This window comes from Phoenix dactylifera, chromosome 1, assembly GCF_051530095.1.
Source record: "Phoenix dactylifera cultivar Ajwa chromosome 1, Ajwa_hap1_PhDact_Kaust_v1.1, whole genome shotgun sequence".
NCBI classification, from domain to species: Eukaryota; Viridiplantae; Streptophyta; class Magnoliopsida; order Arecales; family Arecaceae; genus Phoenix; species Phoenix dactylifera.
In genome coordinates, this window is record NC_143190.1 from 9,289,086 (window position 1) to 9,308,755 (window position 19,670).

General features: G+C 37.8%; 1 protein-coding gene across 2 annotated transcripts; it reads right to left on the reverse strand.

Moving 5' to 3' along the window:
• Nucleotides 1–1,679: 1,679 nt before the first annotated feature.
• On the reverse strand, nt 1,680–4,686 carry LOC103718774 (protein WRKY1-like). 2 transcript variants are annotated; one of them, XM_008807733.5, is made up of 5 exons: nt 4,572–4,686; nt 3,163–4,011; nt 2,942–3,067; nt 2,154–2,270; nt 1,680–2,017 (listed from the first exon to the last, which is right to left on the reverse strand). In XM_008807733.5, the coding sequence occupies exons 2-5, from the start codon at nt 3,954–3,956 to the stop codon at nt 2,008–2,010; spliced, it is 1,047 nt and encodes a 348-aa protein (XP_008805955.2). In that variant the 5' UTR covers nt 3,957–4,011; nt 4,572–4,686; the 3' UTR covers nt 1,680–2,007. The 2 variants fall into 2 exon arrangements, with proteins under 2 accessions (XP_008805955.2, XP_008805954.2); XM_008807732.5 differs by having other exon boundaries at nt 1,982–2,270.
• Between the last annotated feature and the right edge of the window lie 14,984 nt (nt 4,687–19,670).

Genomic DNA, 19,670 nt, shown 5'->3' on the forward strand with positions numbered 1-19,670 from the left:
ACCAAGTCATTGTAACGCAGGATTCTCCTGCCAACCTCCACCAAGAAGTCTCATTCTTTGATTTGAAGACCGTAGTTGACTCTTTGATCATCCTTGTAACTAATTGGTACACAATATCCACGTTAAATTTATGCACAAGTTTCCCGTTTTCAGTTTCATAAACGGATGGTAACTAGCACTGCAAAGTTATAATGGAGGAAGTCTATGGCTAATAAAGTTCGTTTTATTATTATTTTTAGGTACAACAGCGGCTCACACCTTACGAGTATGAATGCGGCTAATAAAATCAGAAAATAACAGAGCAGATAAAGAATTCTACATTATGTCACGCTTCTTCCAAATGAAACTTTAGGAATGGTGAGCGGCATAGTAGGCAATCCAATCAGCAGAAGTTTGTTTAACGACGCTAAGAATGGCTTGGTTCCTCTACTGTGGCATCCAATAAAGGTTCATGATTATCATCTGGCGTGTAGATTAAGCATGAACTTGTTCTAAGTTCATTTACCAAAATACAAATCTGTTATTGAGCATCAAACCAAGTTTATTCCATAACACTTGTCACATTCCCCAGGGCTCCAGAAAAGGGAAGATTCGCAGTACGGAGTGTCATACCTTCACCCTGCCTGCCCACTTATTATAAAATTGTGAAACGAGAAGGAACATGTTTGCTTAAGAACTGAAAAAAGGCAAAAGCTGGCCAAGTTGGCTTGGAGCTATTGCGTTCGCTCTTCCCCGTTATTAATTTAACTGGATTGATGGGTACTTCTGGCATATAAGAGTAACCTATTATTATTTTAAATTTAACTGGATTGATGAGTACTTTTGGCATGTAAGAGTAACCTATTATTATCTTGGTACACGCCACCAGTCACGGCTTCATCTCTCCATGGATGCATTGAAGTCTGGAAGATAAAACAAATTATGGTATCTTATTATAAAGTTGTTCTCTTGAGGCTTGGAAACAACAACCAAACCTGAAACCTCTTTGCTTGCTTGCATGGATAAGACTGGATACATCAATCTCCCTAAATCCTGCAATCGTTATAGTTATAGATTAAGACGCGATCATATAGAAGATTTTGATTCCATATGCCCAATCCGTTGTCTTGCAATGGCTGCAAGCTTCAAGTTTTGGATCATTCCCACCATGATCTTACATCATGAGAGCAAAGCTATTAAGCTATTTGCAAAAGGATGCAACAACACATTTGTACCAGAAGGAAGAAAAGAGAGAGAGAGAGAGAGAGAGAGAGAGACAGAGATACATGTAAGACTCGAGGGAATCATTTTTGGGAGCAATTAAAATTTAAAAAAGAACTATTAGCTTTCCAAATGCATCCAAAATACTGAGGTTTGGAAGAGTTTTCCAAGTCAGGACAAGCAGACAATAATAGCAGTACTCAGCAGGAGCAAGGCTTGCAGAAGTGTCAGATGGGAAGGCACCGTACTTCACGAGGTGATGAGAAGCTCCATGATAATCAAATACTTGGCATCTCACAAAGCAACACCGAATGGAGACTTCATGGAAGCTTCATTGGTCCAGAAGCAAGCACCTTATAATTGAGAGTTTGAGACAGCTTGCAGGCATGGACCACCAGAGCATGGATGACCAAGTACTAATTATCCATAGAACAAAAGCTGAAATGAAGTACTGAAATGAAAGCAAAGCAAAGAACAGATTAGAGCAACATGAAAATACCACCATTTCCTTCCAAAGATTACAAGATGCCCATTGTTGTCTCAAAAAAGTTTGCTATGTAGTATCCTCCATCCATCTGCTTCTAAACATGTTTGAAGAGATGGTATGAGATGTAAATTGAACAACTCCAAGTTCATCCAAACGAGCAAGATCACATTCCAAAACCAAGAAAAAGAGTTCTTTGTTTGCTTTCTTCAACCAGTACTCGGGTAGCATTTCTCCTGTTGTATGCTCCCTTTTCGCCATGGAAAGCTCGCAGGACCCAGGAGACCTTGCCCACATCAGCAACTGCTCCACTGCTTCGATCTTTAAAAAAAACTGAAAGTTAACATATGCAGGAGTGATTAGGTCACCACTAAATGAGGGGCTGGGGATGCAAATGGAGCAACAGCTCTGCTGGTTGCTGGTGGAGAGGCTCTAATGCCTCTAAGCGTGGGCAGACTGGGTTAGCAACCTGGTATGGTTGTGCTCGCCTTCGTAAGTAACAATGAGCATTGAGGGGTCTTCCAGGCACCTCTCAACATGCTTCCTTGCAGGGCAGCCCCTCATGCTGCTGCATTTGTAGTATCCCCTGCATTACATTAAAGGTGCCATTTTCTTAGTGGGTTCTTATAACTTCAAATTCAATGAAAGACAGAACCTAAATAGGAATGGCAAGAATCAAAAAAAAAAGAGAGAGAAAATGGTAAGATCGAACTTTCTTGACATACGGTATTTCAAAACATAAATACACACCACCATCAAATAAGTTTGGTTCAGATCTACTCATAATTTCAGAGAAAACTACTGACTTGCTTTTGTCATCATGGGTTACTGTATGGAGTTGACAAAGTTTAGGTGCCTGATGAATAGAGTTGAATGAGTATATGCAACAAAAAAGTTTGGCAACAAGAAGAAAAAAAAGTGGAAAAATCAAGGTGTGTTCAGTTTCCACAATAGAGAGCATTACTCAGAAGTGCTTTGTACCAGAATCAACAACCTCATCCTATCAATGCTATTGTTACTCGTAGTTATTAGGACATGTGGGAAACCAAATCAATTTGCAGTTCAGAACATTTCAGAGCGCAAAATTCTGCAACATGATGTGCTTGTGATGGGATGCATTTATTGTTCTTTACATATGTCAAGCCAAATATATAAGCCGTGAACAAGGAGATCAAACTATAACTAAGCAGCTACCAAAGGCCATAAAATATTCATTGCCCAAAATTCATACAAGTTGGTGTTGAGAATATATTATACCTAGGATGAGGAGAACCTTTGATTGGTTTCTGCCCATACTTCCTCCATGAATACTCATCAGGCGGGATGTCAGCAAGTTTGTTACTGATTGCAGGAACCTTAATGGATCTCTTGACTCTCAGTTTCCTGCAATTATAAGAACAAAAAGAAACTAAGATTTCAAAACCAACAATGTATTAAATCCAACAAGAACCAAAAAAAAACAGCTCTAATAGTCTAACCTCCTCTTGGAGCAGTGGCACCTGCCGGTGGTTGCACATTTTCCGCTCCCATCCTCTCCTCTACCGGAGCACCTCCTCTTCGGAGGCGGTGCGTTCACTGGATCGGATGCTGCCGGCCCGCCAATCAGATGGAATGCCTTTCCATCCAAGCTGGCCACACTCCCATCCATGCTCAGCGATGACAAGAAGGACCTCGTCGACGACATGGTCGGCGTGCAGCTTGAGCTGTCAAACTTGAGGTTCATGCCACTATTGCTCCTCCTAAACATGTCAGCCTGGAACTTAATCTGCTGCTGGAGCTGAAACCTTTGGTTGCTCTGCTGCTGCCGGAGGAACTGGAAGTGCACTGCTGTTGAAGGACCCTGCGGTGCAAGCTGGAGAGTGCTCCTAGAAGAAGATGAATCCAAATCCAGCCCTGCGTTCTCAAGAAAGGTCATTTGGGTGACCTGCTCTGGATTTTTAGCACTGTGATCCAACTCTGGTGCTGAGGTATCTAATAGACTTCTTGGCAGGAATTGGAGAGGCTTGGGAGAAGGGTCCATCTTAGATACCGCAGAGTGGTCTAGGAAGGCCTTATGATTGAAGGGGGGCTGGACTCTCTTCACAATCCTCACCCTGGCATGACCCACACCATTGCTGAGCATCGAGGCCACTCTCTTGAACCTAGAAACAGCCTCCCCTGCCTCTGCCACCAGATTACTATACTGGACTTGATCCTGGGACTGGGAAAGAAGGCTCAGGACTCTGTGGCAGCTCTCCACAGCAGCTCGGTTAGCTTCTTCCACCTTCTCCATCTCCACACCAAAGTCCTAAAACACCCTAAATACCCCAAAGACTCAGCAGCAGCATCTGAAACCACCAAAACCCACTTCATCAGAAAGATCTCAAACAAAAACCATTACAGAGACCGAAGCGCATGGAAAGAAGAAAAATCCAAGATCCGATTTTTGATAGCTTATTCACGAGTCTTCTCGCGCAGTATACCAACAGAGAATCAAATTAGAACAATTGCAAAGGATTTGAACAAACAAGAAAGTGCGAATAAACGATCCAAAACAATAATAAAAGTAATGCAGGGAGTGTGTGGAAACCCCAAGATCTCAGAAGCAAGGACAACCAGCCAATCACATACCTTGACTCAAAAAAGGAAGATGTCTCTAAACTAAATTAAGAAAGCAAGCTTAAATGGAAAAAAACGTAACCGAGATGAGATTTTGATGATCTGAATCAGCCCCTATATAAGAAAAGATACTCTCTCTGGATTGATTCCATGCAATCTTATCAAAAGAGGAGCAATAATCTAGATGTTAGATTTTTTAACTTTTATACAGAAATCCAGCCAAAAGATCGAGACAAACCGGAACGAAAACAAGAGAGAGGAGGAAGAGGAGAAAGCGCGGAGGACTGACCTTGGATTCGAGATGGGGGAACCCTAGATTGGTCCCATGGCTGCCTTAGGGACTGGAAGGTGTGAAGGGGGGGTGCCTGCGCGGAGAAGAAAATTTCCATCCTTTATTAATATAAATAAAATAATACCAAAACCCCCGCCTTGGAGTGAAAAAATTAAAAAAAGTAAAAAAAAAAAACTCCGGGGACTAAAATAGTAGATTCCGCGTTGAGAGGGGTCTCAATTAAAAAACCAAGAAAAAAAAAAGACTTGGAACTTGGAAGGAATGGTAATGATGATTAAAATGGACGGTAGTGATTTATTTTTTAATCGTGGGTCCCACACATGAGACCTCGATTTTCCTTGCATTATTATAGTCTTCATGTCTTTTGCGTTGTTTTAATTTTTATTTTTATTTTCAGACAGGGGTTCTTTGTCAACATTTCCGTCGGGGCGCGGTCTCTGACCTTAAGGTGGGAGCATCTCGAAGTAGCCGTTGCGGCTCAGATCGATCCAGAGAGCGACACGTGTCCTCAGGTCCGGTTTGTGGGCGCGCGTTTCGGGTGCGTTTTGTTGACCGCAGCAGCCTTTGCTTCCGCGCTGGGAAGCGGTGAGCTCGAGTGGGCCCCAAGGAGGTCGGGGACTCCGTTGACTCCTTTGGTCCTCTCTCTCTCTCTCTCTCTCTCTCTCTCTCTCTCTCTCTCTCCCCCCACGTCTTGGGGTTAATTTTTGCGGTGGGTTGTCGGTGTCTGTGGCCAAAACTTGGTCCTTCAACGAGAAATTATTAGGTGGACGGCTCTCTCTCTCTCTCTCTCTCTCTCTCTCATCCTTCTATACAACGGTCCAATATTTGCAGGGCAATTGAGTACTTTGCCTCTTAACGGAAAAATCATGATAGTGTCAAGAAAGCTAAATTCTAAATCCCTTGTTTTTTAAAAAAAAGAAGTTTGTATCTCAAAATCATTCCATTCCTTCCAAGATGAAAATAGTATTTGATAAAATGTTTTTCAATAATGTGAAGAGATCTTATGCTTTGCTTAGAACTCAAAAATATTATAACTAAATTCTCGGCTTCAGGCCATGATAGAAATCCTCCTCTTATAAAATTGTTGGTTACATTTAGCTTTGCTAAAATAGATTTTTTATAAATTTTCTCCGCATTATGCAATCTTGATTTTAAGCTAAGCCCTAGGATATACGTTTTGCATAATGTGGATAGGTCTAATCCTAGCATGGCTTAATTCATTCTAGACTACTTAGAATAGGTTTCAAATATGAAACCAAAGGTGCAACCTAGCTCGGTTTAATCTAAATTTCGCATAATGTAATCCGTGCACGCACCTAACACGGATGTGGGACCTGATTTGGATTGAAAAATGTTAATATGATTTGAAGTCAAAGGATTAGCCAAGTCCCACTCTTTGTTTTCCCTCCTTGAATCAATTCAAAATTATCCATCCAAGGAGAAAGAAACTCGATGCTAACTTGACATCTAAGCTTTGCATTAAGTAATCTAGCTTAACATTTAATGACTCATTTTAAATCAAATCGGATTCGTGATCCAACTTGTTGATTGAGTGATATGTCATTATAACGCCATGCTGCCCATTTTTTTCCCCTTTTAAATAGCGTCAAATCATGACACGCTAAATTCCACCTTTTTTTTGCCTTGGCGAATATGAGCGTAATTATTACTGACGACTCTTTTGCGGTTTCCCAAACCTTTTTTTTATTCTTTGCCACAGCCTTTTGTAATCATCAAGTATTGAAGTAATCTCGCCTTAAATAAATGCTTAAAACGGATTATTAGCGTTAATTAATTTGTGAAAGGTGGCCATCCAAAGTGTGGCACGTTAATGAGAACATTATTAAAAGTGAAATCGAGCCTTCATTTGGGAACAGAAGATGGTGTATTTTGGAGCAGATGTTAAGAAATGGGACCCACCTATGAAGGAATTTGAGCCACGGAATTGATGCTGGAGCCTGGCAGAGCTAGGTTTAAACGGGGTGGGATCCTTTTTGGTGCCTCAAATGTTGGGTTTGTTTAGCGTTACTCATTTGAAAATCGTGATATATATTATATATTTTCAATTTAGTTTTTGATGCTTGTACGACAAGGAAGGAATATGGGTGAGAGTGCCCCATCATCCACCGGGCGTGAAAAAAAAAAAAAAACTTAAGGCTGAGTTTGACGTCATCATTATTTTCTAAAAAAATATAAAACAAAAATTTTATTTCTACGGTGAATAGTTAGAAACATGTGAAGTACATGGCTAATCCAATAACAAAAATTTCGTAAGAAACTGGAGCAGACTACCATGAGATAAAAGATTTTCTTTCTAAAAAGATCCGATTCGGAACTATTACATGTCCAAGATTTAATATTGAAATCATTTCAGAGTTTAAATATTTAAAAATAAAAATATATTTGATTTGTTTTCACAATAAGGATCAATGAGGAGGGAGAGAGAAAAATAATGGAGCCTGATTGAAAAAGTAGGAGAGAAAAAAAAAGTGGAGATAGAGCCAACAATGTGGCTAGGGCGAGAAATAACTTAGCCTCGGATGAAGAGATGGCCGACGAAGACCGAAAAGCTAGTGAGATTAGATGGAAGAGCTGAGGCTGAGGGTAAGAATGGGCGTAACATGGGTGGTTAGAAAAAAAAATATATGTAAATTTTTTTTTATTTTTTAAAAAATAATAAAAATTATTTTTAAAAAAATAGAAATAGGATAACCAAATATAATCTTTGTATTAGATTCCAAATTTCTATTAAACAAAAAGAAAAGAAAAAAAATATTACCAAACAGAAATGGGCTGATCCAATATTTAATATGCATTACTAACTCATTCTTTATATAGAATCAAAGTTTCAGAACTACTTGTATATCTCCATTTATCTAATATAATCTCAGATAAAGTAGCAACTTAAAAACCAGTTTGTCATGGTAATTACATGAGGTAGGATTACAGGTCCATTCTTCTATATAATTACGGATTAACAAACTTACAAAATTGAACCCTTTTATTTCCATATGAACTTGAGAAAGATCCGGATTTACTTAACTTGAATGTTCTCGATGCATGCCCCATCGTTTTAATTTCTTCTTGATAACGATGTCTCCTTTATTCTTTAGGCTATGATGTGGCCGGCGGATGGAGGTGGGACCTTGGTATTTGCCCACAAGAAAATATCTTGCTTCAGATAGATTTATAGACGCCCAAGCAGGATGGATGCACATCAAGGTAGCTTTTGATATCTTGAAAAGAGTTTGGCCAATTTTTTGTGAGCCAAAAGGAGATTCCCTCTGAAACTGAGACTGCTGTGATGTGTCTCGAACCCAAAGGTATTGAAATCATTGTGTCGGACGGACCCACTGCATGGCACACTGGTACTTGTGCTCGAGCTCCCATCTCCTTTTTTTTCCTTTTTTTTTTTTTTTCTCCTTAAAGATCTCTTCTGTTTAGGGTTTAAAAAGGTTCGAGGGGTCAATGCCAGTGGAGCACTGAGAACTTTTAAATCATTTCTTTGGATGAAGAAAAAACTATAATTAGCACTCAATTAGAGAGTTTGGTTTCTTAAGGAGTGGATCGAACTCTCTCTATCAACTGCACTTGATGCATGGCAAGGTATGGAGGTATGTTGCGTTCTTGTAGAATATCTCAACAATTGAATGTGTTAAGTACTTGCATTGATAGATACATCCCCTAATTCATTCCAGTGATCTAAGATCAATGTATTTGGTAGGCCATGATCCAGTGACTAAAAATTTCTGGATATCCATAAGTAACTTGTTTAGTATAGTACGGAGATCTAAAATCACCAACCACATAATACCACAAATACCCATGATATATCTTAGATGGATTTTTTATTTTTAATTCTTATGAATCAAAAATGTAAGTCAATATGCTAATTCCTATAATAGCTTCATAATTTTGTTACATATTCTACTTTTAGTAGCCCTTATCATATAGTTATTAATCATATAAAATATATTATAATAAATTATTAATATATTTATCAATATATTAATTATTAATATATTCTATAAAAATATATTTATTACTCCTATAAATTATTAATCTGATAAAAATATGTTATTTTTCATTATAGAATTAATATTTTTATTTATACTTATAATAGATTTTTAATACTAATAATTATTTTGATTAGGAAAATAAGGTAAATAGGAGTAATATATTAAATATTTTCATTATATAAATATAAAATATAATAATATATTTCTACTATAATTTAAAATTATCTTTCAATAATAATAGGATAATAATATGATTAATAATATATTATAATATATATATCATTAATATAATATATAATATCAACATAATATTATATATATATATATATAACATTGACATAATATATTCAAGGTATATTGATATATCAATTTTTCTGCTAAATTTAGGGGTATTTTTGTCTTCAACTTTCAACCCAAGATCATTGCCATGGGGTGATCTTGGATTTCCGACCTCAAGGACAGATATCCCATAGCCCCCAATATATGTGTAAGGATCTGTGCGAATGTATGTTTAGTCCTACATCAGTTATTCGTTGAATAGATGTTGGGAACTCAAATAATATCTTTCGTCTAGCTTTTTTGGGGGAGGTCCTGGGTTGTTACAATATGAAGGCAAGTGATAGAAGATGATGATATCTCAAATATATGTTTATTGTTTGACATGCAATAATTGTTTTTTTCAAGATTAAGAGAGATTAATCTCTACTTTCTATCGTATATCCATTCCATCCACCGAGAATTGATGCAAAAGGTGACAAAAGTAATGCCATTCAAGCAAATGCTATGATATATTTGAGAAGGGAAATATAGATTCTAATTAATCTTTACATGAGAAAATCAGGCAAATGGTGGGTGAAGAAAAAACAAAAGAACAAAAAAAAAAAAAAACCTCAACACTCCTAACTAGTGTGGAAATGAATAATGAATTAGACAAATTGAGTTGGTATGGAACGGGAGATCAGTATCAGATGCAACTGTGGGAATGTGGGTGATTAAACTTGATCGGTGCAACCGCATGTCAATTAGTAAAAGTTCTAACAAAATGCATGATATGTGAAGATCTTATAAGTCTAGATTTCTTGTCAAGGAAAAGGAAGAGATATTATGAGACTGGAAAAATTTTGAAGAGATGTAATCTAGAGTGGGTATAGGATGAGCCAAAATTTGGATGATGCAATCTAGAGTTTTTTTGGGCATGCAATTATATAATCCAGTTTCTCCTGAGCACATTCAGATCGTTTTTTTTGTATCTTGTCAATTTTGCTTTCATTATTGTTGTTGTCCCATGCTCATGCAAATGGAATGATCCTTAAGCCATCCTTATAGATGAAGCCACAATCACCACTAGAACATTACCATTGCGTCCATGTGATAATTAAAAAAAAAAAAAGTCCCTTCCGAGCTACTTGTGATAATTACTAGTTTTTCTCAATGAGATCTGTTGAATTAAAACGGGCACCAAAAATTGCTAAGCTATCAACGGCAGCCTAGCTTATTCAAAAATATTGTGAGCGGCAAAATCATTGTGACGACCGTGCGAGCGGCTATTTGGACTCACATCGGTTATTTGCTGGGTAGATTTTAGATATTTATATAGGATCAAAAAATTCAAATTGGGTGTGGTCTTAAGTTGTTACAAATGGTATCAGAGCGGACTCGGTTTATAACCTATGTAGCTTATGGGACATTGTAGCTCAGATCCATTAGGGCTAACCATGGGCCGATCGTGTTGCTTGTGATTAGATTTGAATAAATTTGAAACTTTAGTCTAACAAGAACGTCAGAGCTTAAATAGGGGAAGTATGTGAGAATCCGTGCATGCATGTATTTAAATGACGGAAGTATGTGAGATTCCGTGCGGGCATGTATTTAGTCTCATATCGGTTACTTGTTGGATAAATTTTGGATACTTATATAAGATCAAGGAACCCAAATAATATTTTCTAGCTAGCCATTTTGGATGAGGTTCTGAGCTGTTACAACCATGACTCTACTTTTTTTTATCATTCCAACTTTTTTTTTTTTTATTTACCCTGATATTTCAGCATTTTAACTATTTTGACAGCATAATCACCAGGGGTGGGTGAGGGGTTGCTGTAACGCATGTTGAAAAGTCAATTTGATAATAACCAAACCTGAAAGGTAGGAGCGAGCATGGTGCCAAAGAATGACAGGTTTGTGAATTGAGAGCAAATCGACTTGAATGCCTTCGGTATTGACCCATACTTGGATGACAGTGCCAAAGGCCATCACCCTCATGATGCAATCTAAAAGCTCGATGTTGGGTCCCACTCATACCGCAGTTTTTGAATTTGGATAAGACCACAAATCTGAAGATAGATATGTTTCTTTCAGCGGCTGCAAGAGTATTGGACAGAATGGTCATGCTTCCAAATTTATAAGGAATGGAAAGAGAATTTGATCAATTTTTATATTTTTTTCTCTCGAACTGGACCGATATAGAATTGAGTGGATTCCAAAAATAAGAATGCCTGCATAGAGGTGTTCAAAATATTCACTTAAAATCTATCCAATAAACAATCAATGTGGATTTAAACACGATCTACCCAGCGAACAATCGATGTGGGATTAAACGCACACCCACATGGATCCTCACGTACTCCTTCTGTTTAAGGCCTGACGTCCTCGTCAAACTAAGAGTTCAAATCTATTCAAATCTAATCACAAGCACAATGATCGGCCCGTAGTCAACCCCAATAAATGTGTCCTGCAGTGTTCTTTAGTCCATATAAATTATAGGCTAGGTCCATACCATTTGAAACAACTTAAGACCTTACCTAAAATAGCTAGTTGAAAAATATTATTTAAATTTCTTGATCCTATATAAGTTTTCAAGATCTATTCAGGGAATAACCAATGTGGGACTAAATACCCGCCCGCACAAATCCGCACAGTTATATACTAGTAATTTTTATTGTATTCGAGCCCTTGTTTAGCTATGGCATTTGGCAACAATTTTAAGTGCTCCATATAATTAATTTAGAGCCTTTTGCATCAAATACTTTTTCTAAGCCTCGGATGTTTTGTGCTGAACCTCTAAGTGTTTTCCGGCAAAAACAATCTCCATGTTTTAGTTCAAGTGCAATGACATGTTTTCAGATATACGCCCACTCCTCACACATATACCATCTTAATGTAATTTCTTCGACACCTGTGACACTGTTGCTGCACATACCATTATTATGCTGCTTTCCTTTTCCTCAAGTTCCTCTGGCTTCTTAAGCTTCCTATTCCTTTCCAAGGAAGGGACTATGGTTGCAATTTGCATCTGAGTGTTTGATTTCTTTTGTCTGAAGTCCTGCATTTGCACTCTGGCCTCATGATTTCAGATTGTAATTTTTACTATTTATTGTTGTTTGGTAGTCAGCCTAGAAGTTTAGCATTGGTGTTCCATTGGTTAGCTACTTTGATTCTATTTTGTTGCTTTCAGGCTTTCTTTGGCCCTGTGAAATCTGCTAGGCTGGCTTTCTTATCATTGCATCTCATTCTTCCAGGGTTTCTTTGCTTCTTGTAAAAAAAGTCGGGCCATGCACATAGTTTTGCCTTCATTCTCTCCATGTTTTGGCTTTGTGATTCTAAATCTACTGCTTCAGTGGGTTGAAGCATACCATTTGTGGAGTCCCATGCTTCTAGAAAGCAAATGAAACTTGAAAGGCCAACTTTCTCAAGGTGAACATCGGCAGCAGCATCTAGGAGGGGGGTTGCTGCAGTGCCGACTTTATCATCAGGGATCAATAAACCAGATTAGTGGCGGCTGGGGGTCGGCGCATCCTCGATCAGTTTATCAGCAGCACTGAGATCAGAGCAGCATGGGAGGGGGTGTTCTATGTGCGACGGGTGCTAGGAGCAAACCGTGTCATCCTGGAGGGAGACTCCGCCATGATGATTGAGGGGAATCGGGGGTCTAAAAGTGCCGATCGGGGGATGCGACTGCTACACGATATTCACCGCCTGTTAGGTGAATGCGCTTTCCACAAAGCTACTCATGTTTATAGGAAGGCCAACAATGCTGCAGATTGGATCCTATGTGGCTCATCACTTAGGTGAGTACGTTTAGGTGGACCAGACTTTTGTCCCGTCTCTCTTACAGTCTCTTTTACATTCTGACTCCTTGGGCAGTACTCACATCTACTGTATGTGAGTCGCCGATGTACCTTAAAAAAAAGAAAAAACTTGAAAGGTCAACAGGTCCTTCATATTTTGGATTGAAGATACTTCTTACAGATCCTCTGCCACTGCCTACAAAGAGCTCGCCGATGCTGCACGGAGAACCATGGCTTGCTTTCCAGCGGATAACTGAACTGTAGCGAAAATGTCGACACTATCTACACTTCTATGTCGGCGTGGAATCATGATAAGATTGAAGAGGAAATAGTCTCGCCAGGGGAGAAGACGAAAAAGCCATCAAATGTAGGGAAAAATTGGCTTCGTTGGAAAAGAAATACCCAAGATGGATGCTAACATATCTAAACATCACTCTTATTGATATCACAAATGCCTTAAAAATATATCACCCATTATTCCTGCTTTAACATAAGCAAAAAAAAAAAAAGGAACCTTTTTAAAGCATTTGTAAGATTAGTAAATTTTAATTGAGCTATAATTCAAAAGCTCGGCCACCATCTCACATTGTTAAGCTAATAGCAGAGCATGATTTTGGATGCAACAAAATGTTAGGTGGGTTAGGGCACAAATTAGTCGTGCTAGCATATCAATGTCATACAGTAACAACTTAGAACTTTAACCAAACAAACTTGCCAAAAATCATCAACTAGAATTAATTTTTGACTCTATTTAAGTACTTAAGATACCCGTAGAATAAAATTGAAATGGGATTAAAAATATGCTCGCACAGGTCTTGGTGCTATGTTTGTTACTTAACTTTGGAAACTAAGATTAAATGATAGAAATAAAAAGCTCCCCAAAAGCTAATTAAAGTAGCATATTAAAGGACAATGAATCTAAAAATTATAGTAGTGAATTGACTAATTCACTCATTATATTATTTATCCTATTGTCAATAGAGTCCAAAGGTATCCTATCAATGAAATCGACCTCTTTTTTATTTCAAAGTTTTAGCAAACTTTGAAATCTCCACCTTCATATGCTGATGTGTACATGGTCGGGAGCATCATCCACATATAAGATGTAAAACAAATACAGATCACATGCGATAAAAACTAGTAAGGGATAGATAGATTTCAAAGGCAAGCAAACATTTTGAAGCATCATTTTCAAAGTTATCTATTATTTTGCATTTATTCCTTTTACACTTAATTTTTTATATTTAGTCCCTTATGTCGTTCATTTTGCGCATACTTATACTTGTGTCCATCCTATGTACAGTTATTTTTTATCTTGCATATAATAATATTTTAACTACTGGATCATATCTTGTATGGATCTCAAAACACTCCAAACTTTTTTTATCATCCATCTGCATGGATTTCAAAGTGGCTATCGTGCAATTCAACGATTGACATCGCGAAAGAGGATGAAGCTTTTTCTCATGAAAGATACAACCAGAACCATTTTGAACGAAGGGGCGGCGGATACCAGGGTGACCTCCATCATGCATTCTAGATTTAACTAAGATAAGCCGCAGGGTTTCAAGTTGATAACTTTGCTCTACACTTTCATACATTGAGACGGTGACATGGGACAGGAGGTCCCAAAAAAAACTAAAGAAGAAGAAAAAGGGACAAGCATGATGATGGCAAAGTCTTCTTACGTGAGCCGTAGCATTGGAGGGTCCGTCCTCAATTCCCTTTTCCCACCACACTTTCAACTGGGCCTTTGAAAATAGCCTAGTGATGATGGCCCGGATAATGGAAAGATGTCAATGTGTTAGGTATTATGTTATAATTGCGGTAAGAGAAGTCCATCTCTGGACCCACCGTGGACTAAAGCCTCCCATCCGGTTGGCAGGAACCCACCTGGCTATCTCCCTTATAGAGCTGGTGGATTTGTCAATTGCCACTGTGCTTTTAGTACGTGATAAACAATGCTAATTGATCATTATCGAGCTATTCAATGTTAATAGAGCAGTCGATCCACCCGAACAACTCCAGTTAAGCAAACAACCTTTAAGAGTTTGTTCTTCTGCATCTATCTGAAGGTGGTTTAGGAATAAGAGATCTGGACAGAAGCCGGCAGCAAATGGAAGCGAACCATGTGGTTAATTTTTATGTAAGAATCTGTGCAGGCGTGTGTTTAGTCCTATATCGATTATTCGTTGGATAGATGTTGGGTACATATACAGGATCAAGAAACCCAAATAATACCTTCTGACTAGTCTTTTTAGATGAGGTACTGGGTTGTTACATTTTACTTGGTTTAGCTAACAAAAAAAAGAGAAAGAAAACTCATCTAAATAAGAAAAAAAGCAAGGTTAAGGGATGCTAATGTCGTTTTGGAAGGTATTAAAATGTGAAAACAGAACAAGGAGGAGAGAGGGGGGCTAAAAACTCCTAGTACGCCCTCCACTTTTCACAGTCAGCTGAGCCGACGCAGAAGGCCCATCTCAGACCAACAGAAGCCCGGTACACCACCGAACCAAAAGGCAGGAATTTCTTTAGTTCAAAAACACCAGAATTAAATATCTTAGTCATGTTGCCTAAATCTAATCCGCCATCATGGATCGACATATGGCGAGTATTTTTGAAAAAAATAAATTTAAAAATATTTGAATTATTAGTGGGATTCAAATAAAAAAGAAGATGAGAGGAGATCGAAATTCAGATAAAAGAGGAGGCTGCAGTTCGCCTTGATTTTTGTCTCCAAATCCTAATGATGCTCGCTTTTTTTATATAAACAAGGCCATGGAACTCTAAAAAGAAAAAGAAGTAACTAGTGGCTTCCAAACACAGACTGCGAGAAGCTCCTGAGGAGGTGCTGAGCTTATTAACTCTTGGCCATGGCAAGTATATGCATATGAACTTCTTCACATGATGGTTAATAGACCTTTAAAAAACCCACGGAAATGATTTTGAGTGCGAGATGGAATAATCTTGGATCCCAAGTTGTACCGATCAGCAATATGGTGATGTGTTTGTAGAGGTGTCATCCTCATCAAGGATGGCAAAGGTCACCGTATTACTTCGCCATCTGATCCTTGGATTTCCATGGCTCCATTGAACCAACAAAGCTATTCCATTTGACATGTCTTTCTGTGATGTTAGCACTTATTGTCTCCAATCTTATGACTGACCTCCAAGAGTCGAATGTTCCCATGATTAAGGAATTACTGCCTGCTGAAGGAGTTAATTGGGTTGCTGGCATTCCTATTCCTAAACCTGAGTTCCATCCTCACACCAAGATACATGCAAACATACAAGATATCTGCATGTTTGAAGACACATTCACTGAGAAACAAATACGTGCTAAAGTTTGCAGAGGCTGATAAGCCATTCCTCCATAACAAATGAATGCACACACACGTATAGACATACTTAAATATACATAGACATATGTGCAAATTGCACACATATAATAACTAAGGAACAAGTATGTGCCATGTTAAGATATTCTCACCTTGCCCACCATGAAAACTGATCAAAATGTTGAGCCCCCTTGATGAAAAAAAGGGAAGGAAGAGAAACCAACTTCTCTCCCCATCCATTCCACATGTACAAGTATTAGCACTCCCTGGAATTTACGAGCAATATCGTGCCTATAAGAAAATCAAACTTATATGATCCAACACAAGTATAAGAACATAGTATCTGAAATAAGCAATACAACTTTGACATGAACAATAATATGGAAGGAAACTCTAGAGCATACTAATGCATTACATCTTGCATGGTTCTCCAGCAAAATATTCATCATCGTTTCTCCTAACTAAAGTATTGTTGCTGATAATTTGATATTCAGCTTTCCCCAATCTTTATGGCAGTAGTTTCGAATATATGTTTCTCCTAACTGAAGTATTAGGATGCATTGTCAGTTTAATTGGAAAAACATTTAAGCTTTCTTGCATAACTAGAAAAATTTTGAACACATTGGTTGAATAGTAGTTGAATGTGGTACAACAAAACAGTCCATACAATGTAATAAGATAGTTTGTAACTGTTAAAGAAATTTAGGGCTGACTAAATGATGATTATGGTCCCTTAATTTTTAAAATTTCAACTGAACGTAGTAGAACCTGTTTGGCTCTAAAAATGACTCTCTTGGTACAGAAAACAAAGGAAATCTAATAAAGAATGTTCCTTTTTGAGCTCTTTTTGTTCTGAATCTAAAAGCATATGTTTCCCTTCATCAGTTTACAAGCACTAAAATTAATAAATCTAAAATGTTGAAGCATCTCGTACTGAATTTAGAGCTGATCACAAGGCTCTTGGCCTTGTTTCCTTGGCTTTTTGAAATTGGCTCATATTTAGGCCTATCATATAGTATAAAGAAATGACTACATATTATACCATGATTTCGATCATGGCTGGCTACGTAGTCACAGAGCAGGTGCAGTAACTTCTAAAAATCATACTTAGCCACTAAAAGATTATATTATATAGGTATATGTATGTATGCATGTATGTATGTATATACTTTTTTTTTCCAAAAACAAACTTCAACTACCACAAATTTCATTTGCATGTACATAGATGTGTGTGTGTTTCTATGCTGCTTGTATATACATATTTTTTCTGTATGAACATAAGTATGTTATCTTGCATCTTAATGCATCTGACATTACAGATTACTGCATATATCTTCTATAGAAGGTCCTAAAATAACTTGATTGTTCTCTCTGTAGCATTGCCAGCTTCCTGTTCTCACTCTAATTTATTCGATTTTTAGTAGCATAGGCAGCCAATACGGCTACTGACTTTTCTCATTATTGCATATCCAGCAATGGCTAACTTGATTGTTTTCTGCCTGTTCTCACTTTAATTTATTTGATTTTTAAGTGCCTCCTCCCCCCTTCCCCTCGGCGACTTGTATCGTGCCAAACCATTCACCGACTAGTATGCTCTCCAGTATTGATTTGGCAAATATTGATGAAGACAAGCAAAGTTCGAAATTATTCCCTTAAACCAATGGTCACTAATCTATCAAAGAATTTCTAATTTGTTGTGAAATGTTACTTGATGGTGAGATTAGAAAATATTTCCTAGTTTAATTCTTCACTAGTTTTAATTTTGATTCTTGAATCAAAGCGATGGAAATGGATCCTTTTGATGCTTGCATGCCAATAGGAGAGCCCTTGTTGGCTACGCCAGGGAGAGGGGAACTGGTCATTGTTGGACGCGAAGTTTTGCAAAATTCTAAGGGCCTGACTGGCCAAAAACAAGCTATCAGGAAGGTTGCAGCTTTGAATTTACTGAAAAATACTGCTAATTCTTACTTGCTTGTGCATACGCTTTGGTCACTATTTTTCACGTACTACAATTTTTAATGTTTCTTTAGAAATATGAAAGAGCTGCAGATGCTGGAAATGAAGAAATCAACAAAGCATTTTGGTATCTTCTCTCTTTGTGTGGAGGGAAGCAGGGGAAAGTTTATTTTATTATTATTATTTTGTTTACATCACCCCTCTGATTCTGTGTCACCTTTAATGGGATTATTACCCTCTTAAGTATGTGAGGTTACTTAGCTACAAGAAAATAGCTAGGAGCTGTGCTGTAACTTATAAATTACAGGCACCCCTATGATACAACGCTTTGTGTGGTTTATATTGTAACTGGTTCTCTGTTTTCCTACCTTGGACAGGGAGCCTATGGAATCTGTGAAGAAATCCCCTCGTACTGAAAGGATCAGTGAGGTATTCAAGGTTCGTTTTTGTTATGAGCTTCGAGGGAGCTTTGCTTTTTGTTATGTATGTATGTAGGAAGCATTGCTCTTTTTTTGTGCAGAACTTAAAAAGCAACATAGCATAACCACTGGATGGTTCTCTCTTTCTTGTTTTTGTTTTGGTTCTCAATGTGGTGAAAGCTTTCCTGGAAGCCTGGCAGCAGGAACATGTTTGCTTGTGTCACAGATCTGTTGTAGTTTGCTGAATTGCTGCATTAAAATGGCATGCAGGATCTCTGTGCATTGTGATGAAAGGAATTAAAATGGAACTCCAATTCCTCTCATCATGAAAATTGTTAAGATTGTTAGCCTAGATGCATAAATATAATTGATAAATCAATAATTGAATGTTTCTAATATTCATAAACAGTAAATAAGAAAAATAAACTAGCAAATTATTTACTTGAAAATAAAATAATAAAATGAAGAAATAAAAGAAGATGGCCTGTGGATCGAAGCACGCCGATGCGCTATCTCAGAAAAGTTTATGCCCCCCACGCACGAGTCCGCTGGCATAGATTCCTAGAGAAACGACGATCCAATAAAGAAGCACGTCTTCTCCGTCAGTGCACCTCTAAGGAAAAAAGAAGAGTACGTTCACGCTTGCAGATACCTCAAAAGAAACTTAGAAAAATAATTGAAATTATGTAGAGAAGAGAATAAGAACAAGAGGAAGAAGAGGAATTTTTCGTTGTCTTGAAATGATCCCTAAAGCCCTTTATATAGGCTCGGGCATATCAAAAGAAGCAAACTCTTCTCCCGTGAGTTGATGACATGTCTTCTTATGCTCCTTTGATCCTGTGGCTTGTTGCATCTTGGTCGTCCATGCTTCCTTCCTTCTTTGGGGGCCATTCCATGCTTGCTCTTGCGCGTGGATGCATGACACTTGTCTTGGTCTGCTTTTTTTTGGAAATTTTTTCATATTTGCTTCCTTACTTGCATGTGGATGCTTGACACTTGGCCGTTGACCAAGTCAAAGCAGACGTAGGCCAAAAGAAGCAGAAAGCCCGTTGGCGTGAAATTTGAATTCCAATTTTGAATTTGGAGGAAAGATTTAAAATATTTATTTAATTCAACGAAGCTACCTCTCAAAGATCTTTTGTGCCGCTTGGCCATGATTAAATAATCTGTGGTGCATTGGCTATTGGACCTGGTGCCAACAGGCTCTTAAACCACATGTTCCACTATAGTAAATGTTAAAATAATTAATGACATCTCTGTTGATTTTCTAGTGCTTTGGATCATTTTTACAAGATTTCTG

What these genes read in the sequence shown, in the direction of transcription:
- LOC103718774 (XM_008807732.5), bottom strand. Translation starts at nt 3,956, where the DNA reads ATGGAGAAGGTGGAAGAAGCTAACCGAGCTGCTGTGGAGAGCTGCCAC. An exon ending in TGCCACTGCTCCAAGAGGAG is followed by an intron (nt 3,068 to 3,162) that starts GTTAGACTATTA and finishes TTATAATTGCAG; the next exon opens with GAAACTGAGAGTCAAGAGAT. An exon ending in AAAGGTTCTCCTCATCCTAG is followed by an intron (nt 2,271 to 2,941) that starts GTATAATATATT and finishes AATGTAATGCAG; the next exon opens with GGGATACTACAAATGCAGCA.